Source organism: Magnolia sinica, chromosome 18 (genome assembly GCF_029962835.1).
Source record: "Magnolia sinica isolate HGM2019 chromosome 18, MsV1, whole genome shotgun sequence".
NCBI lineage: Eukaryota > Viridiplantae > Streptophyta > Magnoliopsida > Magnoliales > Magnoliaceae > Magnolia > Magnolia sinica.
In genome coordinates, this window is record NC_080590.1 from 26,954,556 (window position 1) to 26,962,738 (window position 8,183).

The 8,183-nt window shown below is 38.6% G+C and overlaps 1 protein-coding gene across 5 annotated transcripts in view; it reads left to right on the top strand.

Moving 5' to 3' along the window:
- LOC131233789 (nuclear pore complex protein NUP160) overlaps positions 1-7,675 on the top strand; it is a 77,413-nt gene extending 69,738 nt beyond the window's left edge. For 4 of the 5 annotated variants that reach the window (XM_058230581.1, XM_058230583.1, XM_058230584.1 and 1 more), the window contains 9 exons: positions 49-367; positions 444-575; positions 2,228-2,336; positions 2,426-2,497; positions 2,614-2,749; positions 4,355-4,462; positions 5,011-5,154; positions 7,072-7,245; positions 7,385-7,675. In XM_058230581.1, the coding sequence (XP_058086564.1) occupies positions 49-367; positions 444-575; positions 2,228-2,336; positions 2,426-2,497; positions 2,614-2,749; positions 4,355-4,462; positions 5,011-5,154; positions 7,072-7,245; positions 7,385-7,429 (1,239 nt within the window). In that variant the 3' untranslated portion in view covers positions 7,430-7,675. The remainder of the gene's footprint in view (positions 1-48; positions 368-443; positions 576-2,227; positions 2,337-2,425; positions 2,498-2,613; positions 2,750-4,354; positions 4,463-5,010; positions 5,155-7,071; positions 7,246-7,384) is intronic. The other variant, XM_058230582.1, reaches the window with a different exon arrangement.
- The last annotated feature ends 508 nt before the right edge of the window (positions 7,676-8,183 follow it).

Sequence of the window (8,183 nt, forward strand, 5' to 3'; positions counted from 1 at the left end):
CCATTTCGTAAATTAAATTCATAGAGATCTTTATGTTGAACTATGCAGGCTGAGCGCTCGGATATTACAGCAAAGACGAATCCGTACAAGATACTTTATGCTTTTGAAATGTACCGACAAAACTGGCGAAGGGCAGCTAGTTACATGTATCAATATTCTGTTCGCTTGAGAAATGAGCTGACCTCAAAAGAACAGCTGCAGCTTTCCTCTGCGCTGCAAGAGAGACTCTTTGCTCTGTCCTCTGCTATCAATACTCTGCATCTTGTTCATCCTTCATATGCTTGGATTGATGCTCAGCATGAAAACTACACTTGTCCTGAACAACGATCACCAAACAAGAAGGCTCGGACTATCATTGAAGAGAACTGTAAATATTTTTATTTATTCTGATAGTGCATGTGTTTACACTTCGATACTAGCTTACTTGAAGTTCTATTTTGCAGCGGCAGCTGGTGATGATCTGGAGGCTTTGAGGCCACAACACCATATTGATATTGAGAAGCTTGAAAATGAGTATGTGCTAACATCAGCACAATATTTACTTGCACTAGCAAATGTTAAGCCGGCATTTACAGGTAAAGTGGTAAAAAAGTTTACAATCTCAACTTCATTGTAGCGGGAGATTATCAATGGAGGAATGCTATTATACACACAGCATCGGATGCAATTGACACATGCACCTTCATGAGGACATATGGTACACATACGGAATCCTGATTACTTACATAGTTGGTCCTATTGAGGATTGACCATTGCCCAGAAAATGATCGGTGGACAGTCCTAATCATTTGATTTGGACTTTTGAAATCATAAGAGACTATATATATATATATATATATATATATATATATATATATATATATATATATATATATATATATATATATATATTCCAAGAATGAAGATCTTATTAACCAGAGAAAGAGAAAAGGGTGATGTGAGGAATCATCTCGCAAAGCAAGATTACACCTCACAGAAGGATGAAAAGTCAAAGGAACGATTTATGAATGACTTTCTGGATCTAGCCCAACACATTATTTTTTATTGTCTTTCCTGAAAACATCCTCTGATCTAGTAGCCAAATCGTGAAAAGATGTCAAATGTCTTTCCATTCTGCCCAAATCGGCCATATGCCACGTAGAAGTGCTAATCTCCATGGAACCTTCCTTATTGGCCCACAGCAGCCCTCATTCCTAGCAAGAAACAAGGAGTTGAGTGAGAGGGGCATAACCCAGGATATCTGAGATAAGCTGAGATTATCCCCCAAAAGGCCCTCACAACGCCACAGTAGTCCTCATGCCAAGCAAGAAACAAGGAGTCGATCAAGAGGTGCATAACCCAGGTTATCTGAGATATGCTGAGATTATCCCCCAAAAGGCCCTCACAAAGTCGAAATGGATGAATACATGATTCAACGACTATGTCTCTCCAAGGCAAATGATGCAAGCACTGGGGATGATCATACACCAATTCCTGAGGTGAACTATGGTTAACATTTTATTCCTTCCAACTAACCAACTGTTGCGGAGACTTGTCAGGACATGATACAACCAAATGAACCCAGTCGGAAACTGTTCCTTGAGCTGAGAACTAGCTTGTAGAATGTTGTAGAATGATTAGATTGAAAAGCACCTTGACTTTAAAAGTTTCGACACCATCCACCTCTGTCACCATAGGAGTCCAGCATTGTAGAGGGGCTAACAATGAACAATATCCTCTATTTTATCTTCATTGAGGTTCCCTCAATAATGAGGCACCCAAACACTTGATTACTCAAAGCAGAAAAACATTGAGAGATGCTTATTTCGTGATCCCTACTGCTTAATGCCAGTCTTGGGAAGAGGGAGCTAAGAGATTGATCAGAGCCTGAAATTTCTTCCCAAAATCGAATATGAGATCAATCAGTAAATGGTAGGCTAATGTTTCACATTCAATGGACAAAGTCTCCACTTAAGCTGTCGGGATCATCAGGTCAGGATTCAGGATGATATTGGCCATGGCCCATCGACAATGGGGCTTGCCAATCAGCGATCTGAATGTCAATCACGTGTGTCATGTTTCCTGTAGAGGCATGTTTGCTATTTCTCATGTGATATTAGCTTTTCCCATCATCAACAACAAGATTGCTAAACCTTTGGAAACTTTTTTCAAACATCTGAATCTCTGCATGGTACATTTGGAAGCAGTCGTTACTGCCTTACTGGAACATTCCTTTTCTTTGATTCAGGTAGTCAAACGCTTGTAGCAGATTCAGTAGATCTATTGGTCCAGGCAGACTATTATGATATGGCATTTACTGTTCTTCTGAAGTTCTGGAAGGATTCAGGATTGAAAAGGTGCAATTTGGATCTTTCATGCTAAGTGTCATAAGATCAATCCATTTTTTTTCCTTATGCATGAAAAATATAAAGAGATTTTGTTGCAGAGAACTGGAGCGAGTCTTCATTTCTATCTCACAAAAGTGCTGTCCAAATAGAGTAGGCTCTGTACTTTCTGGGTAAGCTAAATTGTTATGTTTCATTCTGTTTTTTTTCATTTCTCTTTTAGTTAGATGGCGTTATGTTAATGTATCATGGGTGATTGATCTAAAACACATATGTTTACTTATTTCAGGAATTATAGGAGTGCACATGGTCTTCTGTTGACATCATCTGAGGATGAAACAAGTGTTCATGGCGCAATTGATATGAACCCAACAGCTTATCAATCCAAGGGAATTAATCAGTGGGAAACACTTGAACATTATCTTGTATGTGGCTACTTCATTGCTTCCTCAAATTTGATCTTTACAAGTATTTGGTTATGGAATTGGCTGTAGTGAGGGCTGGCTGTTGACATTTCTTTTTAATTCGAGAATGTGAATTTCTGTTAGTTCTTGAATGGATATTCACATAGAGTTCCTATTGATGTGCTGATAGTAGTAACACCAAAACATTTAAAAATGTGAAGCCACTGTAAATTTAGCATTCTGAATGGTCAAAATATTGAAAGAAGTAATGGCTGATTGCGAGCGAAACTACAAACTTTCCTTTTATTCTTCTAAGGGGTTGAAATGTTGAAAACGAGAAGCCATAGGTTCCATTCTATAAATCCAACCTTCTGAACATGATGGAGATCCTGTGAAGATAGATTTCTAGATGACACAGGCAACAATGACTGCTTTTGAGTCAATAGGGTTTTTCTTCTGCATGTGTATGGGAGCCTATTGCTGTGCTAAAACATGGAAACTGAGTTAAATTTTGGTTACTCTATCATCAACTGAATGAAATGAAATTGGATCTGTACTGGTTGATACTTTTCTAGATGGTTGATGTTGGATTTTTTTTGAAGTCTGGGGATTTCTTCTCTTCTCAGTAATTAATTCTGGAAACTTGTTTTACATTCAAACTGAAGTTGGAGGAAGATTGTGATATTATATGCCACATTTTTTGAATAATCAAGCACCAATAACTTGGTATTTTCCTCGAAGTTCCATACATTTGTTTTTACATTTTCAATTATTTTCACTTACATCATTTTTCCTCTTACTTTTCCCCCCTCAGTGGTTTAAGTGCATATTGACTAATTGGATCTAGGTTGCGGGTATGATTTCCTCTCAGATCCAACATTCAAGAATGTATCGTATGTGGAAAATGCATAGAGGAAAGGCAACCATTCAGAGGAATGCATTTATACTTTTATAGGCACTGAAAGAGTGATGTTTGGAGGGTAGGAATGATGAAGCTAAAGGTGGTGCTAGGTACAGGCGTCACTACTCAATCACCATGCGGTCATTGACATTTGAGTAAAAAAGAAGGGAAAATCAGTTGAAAGTGACAGAACAAAGCTTGTTTTTTAAACTAGGGGAACAAATTGTGTTAAAATGTGGTTTACTGTTATTCCCATGGATGCCATCTTGTTCTACGATTGTGCAATTGGTGAGGAAAAATACTTGTTCAATCTTGAAGGATGAAATGAAAATCATATTGGTACCACTTTGTGAATTGGATGATGCTTTGGATTGGTGGCCTTCAAATTGATTGTACGAAAACACAATTGGTGAACAATCTACATTCAGTTGGGAGAAGTGTGGAAAAGTGATGGCTAGGATTGTCCAGTTGCTTTGGTTTCTGAAACCAAGGTGGTAGGATCCAGTAGTTGGACTGTCCTGATTCACACCCCTGGTAATGTGCACAGTGGAAAGGGTTTCTATTTATATTATGAAAAAATGTGCATGCATGTATTTATGTATAGAATCCGTAATCAAATGGATCCAGATTTCATTTTCTCAAAAAGAATGTTATGAAATCCTATCACTCTCAATTTCTACATTTCTTTACCCATGTATGTTTCCTGATGTGGTGATTAATCACAGGAGAAATATAGAAAGTTGCACCCGAGGTTGCCAGTAACGGTTGCTGAAACTCTTCTGCACACTGATCCCCAGATTGAATTGCCTCTTTGGCTGGTTCATATGTTCAAGGTAATTTCTCTTGTTTGAATTGATTAGCAATTTAATAACAACTTCCAGAAACATGAGGGGAGCTTTCTTTGATATGAAAATTGGATAAAATCCCTTGAAACGAAGAATATAGCTTTCATATAGGAAAATTTCATAGCTTTTTTCATGGGTACTAGCATTTTAGTTGCATCCTAGAGATTTTGGATTCAGGTGGTCTGTCGTTTTTTTTTTTTTTTTTTCCTCTCTGTGTTTTGACTTGGTAACAATTTACATGCCAGCTGGACTCAAATTTTTTGAAAATTATTTTCTTAAAAAATCATCAATTTGGACCAATAAAAAATTAAAAAAAATGCAAATTTGGTCAGTCCCATGCTGACACAGCAGTTAGGCACTGCCCCTTCGTGGTTTTCCCTGAAAAAAAAAACTTGAAATTTCTCATCTGACCCGCTAAATTCACTATTTTTAAAAAATAAAGCTGGATTTACAAAATTTTCAGAGTGAGAACTGTATGTACAGAAGTATCATGGGTATTTTGTTGCCTCTTACTGACATGTGCATGGATGTAACAGGGTGGAAGAAAGGGGGCAACATCCTGGGGAATGACTGGCCAAGAACCGGACGCTGCAGCTCTATTCCGTCTTTATGTAGATTATGGTCGATATACAGAAGCTACAAATTTGTTGCTTGAGTACATAGAATCCTTTGCATCTCTGGTAACTGGTCATCCTTTTCTCTTCGTGGTCAATGCATTAAGCATTATGGTCGCAAAATCCACATTTCGTGCATCAAGCATCTTATTAGATATTTGTTGCTGTTGCCATATTTTGTCCTTACGGTGATTTCAGTAGAAAACGTCTTTTTCTGTCCTGGAAATCAATGTCTCCTCTTCATTTTAGGATTAATTATCCTGTGAACACTGTATTTCCTTTCAATATAAGCAGTCTGATGGAGAAGCTGTAACCTTTAGTCAGCTAGAGAACCATGTATAGAAAATCATAGACCATATTTGCATTTAAAACTTTTGAAGATCTCAGTTTTCATAAATTAAAGTTTTGATGACCCACCTCTGCCAAATTAGACTCTTGCATTTTATTTTATTTTTTTCATTTTTGTTTTTTGAAAGATAATGATTTTATTAGAAGATAGCCTAAAGGCAAAGAATATAAGCGGGAAGCCACAAAAACAAAACAGAAAAAAAAAACCCTCCCCAAGAAGCTCACAGTAACTGGCGCGCTCCCTAATAGAGCTCTGCTACTTACAACAGGGCCAGAGTTGGAAATTTTCCTAAACATGCAGTTCTCTCTCCTGCCCAAATGACCTAAAGGGTTGCTAGAAGGGCCAGGCGTCATTTCGGTTTGCTGCTAATAGTAGGCTCACCCTTGTGCTACATCGGAAAGAGAACCTCAATAGATTCAGGCATTACCCACGGGATTTTAAAGGTCTCCAGGATAGAAGACCAGATGCACCACGCAAAAGGGCAGTGAATGAAGATATGGTCCACTGATTTGGTGTCCGACTTGCAAAGAATGCAGACATTTGGGAGAACCATTGCTCTCTTACATAGATTATTGACGGTGAGAACTTTCTTGCAACCAATGAGCCAACCAAACGCGTAAGCTGGGGCTGGGCTCCATAAGCCCAAATGGGAACCATCACCACTTGGCTTAAATTCCGAGGTGAATTCTGAATAAGAGCGAAGAAAGATTTCACTGTAAATAGACCAGATTTGCTGTCTCCAAATCAGATGATCCTTTGACCCTGAATCTGCCTGCACTCCTTGAAGATGGTCGAGCAGGTGAAGGAGCTTGGACACTTCATGGTTGGCCTGGTGGCGTCTACGCAGTGGGATCCAAGCACTGGTTGGACCCTCGCAGGAGAAGCATTGCTGAACAGTATGGTTCGTCATGGACACTATAACAGCTAGACTTGGGAATTCCACTCTAAGCGGGGAATCTCCCAACCAAATATCGTCCCAAAATTTGGTGTGCCCGCCATTCCTGACAGCAAACCCTATCCCTTCAAACACTTTATTTGAGATATTGGCAATGCCTTTCCAAATATGCGAAGCCATATAAAGGGAAGAAGATTTGGTCCACCAGCCCATTGGTGACGTTCCGTATTTACTGGCAATAATACAACTCCACAGGCTATCATCTTCTCTTCCAAATCTCCACACCCATTTTCCCAACAGAGCTGAATTAAAATCATCCAGGCGTTTAATACCCATTCCTCCCTCCCCAACTGGCTTACCCACTTCCAATCAATGAGGTGGAACTTTCCTTTAGTTGCCACACCTTGCCAATTAAAGCATCCGAAGCACTGTGTTGCATGGGTTTCTATTCTCTCCCCACTAAATGATGCTTGATGTCGCAGGCATGCGGCCCATCTTATATCTTATGAAAATTAAGATCTTTGGAAGTTGTCTGTCCAACATTAGAAACTTAATAATGAAATTTGAAATTGGATTTCATGATCTGAACTCTGAACCCCTTAGATGGGAATGCATGACTAATTTTTACCATTATAATGTCTTTTTATATGTTTTTCTTTCTATCTTGTTTTCCTTTCTTATTTGAACTACTGTTATAGTGTTGCTCTCAATATAACCTACCTCTATCTTCCTATTACAGAGACCGGCTGACATCATTAATCGGAAAAAGATGTCTGCTGTTTGGTTCCCGTACACAGCCATAGAGCGCCTATGGTGCCAACTTGAGGAGTTGAGGAGTTGTGGTCACATGGTCGATCAGTGTGACAAACTCAAGAAGCTGATACATGGAGCTTTGCTGAACCACCTGAAACAAGTAGGTGTTTTTTTTTGTTTTTGTTTTTTTCATTGTTATTATTTCTCAAGGCTGCTTCTTGGTTATCTGATTGCATGTGATGCAGCTGTAAAATCTCCATGTTTTTTTTTTTTCCTCCTTTGTTCTCTCCTGTTTACAGTTAAAGGTGGACTCGGACGATGCACTATCTTCTGGGCTACAATAAGAGATTTCGACAACTGAAGGCTGTGATAGTGTTCAGCTTCCTGAGATTTCAGGATTTGTTCTGCTATGGGCTCGTCTTCTTTATTTTGTTGCACTTTAATCTCAGCTGCTTTTGAGTTTTTTGTTTTTCTACCTCTTGTCTATCCTGTAATTCTCTTAGTCTCTTTCCAATCAAAGGAAAATGAAAAAAAAGTAAATGTTGATTCTCTTCATCCCTTGTCTACTCAAGAAAACATGATTTGGTGAATGCTCAGATGACTTGACCCGGTATGGTAGAACCAAAAAACTTGCCAAAACATGGCTCAACTCACCAAGGGCTACAACGTCTATAAATTATGCCCTACCATACATACGAGAGTAGCCAGGGGCAAAAATTCGCACACTGTTAGTTTCTCGAAATGCTAAACCATGCATTATTAAAGGACATGGGATGGGTTCTAAAGCAAAATGAAGAGCATTTAGGTAAATTTACAAGGTGAAGCCTAAGTTGTTCGCTAGAATATATCCTGATGTATTGCAATCTGAGGTCATTTTCTGTGATCCAAGCTGTTTACATAATGGGTGTTACCATGGATGGGTTACACCCAATATTGAAACTCTCATATTTAAACATCTTAACACTTTGATAATTTAACTCATTTCCTTTTGAGTATGGACTATTATCACCTTACCTGCTGTTTTGTGTGCCACTGAAAGTTTAGGATCTTTCAATTTTGAAGATTTTGAACGCACCACTTTCATCAGTTTATCTCCTT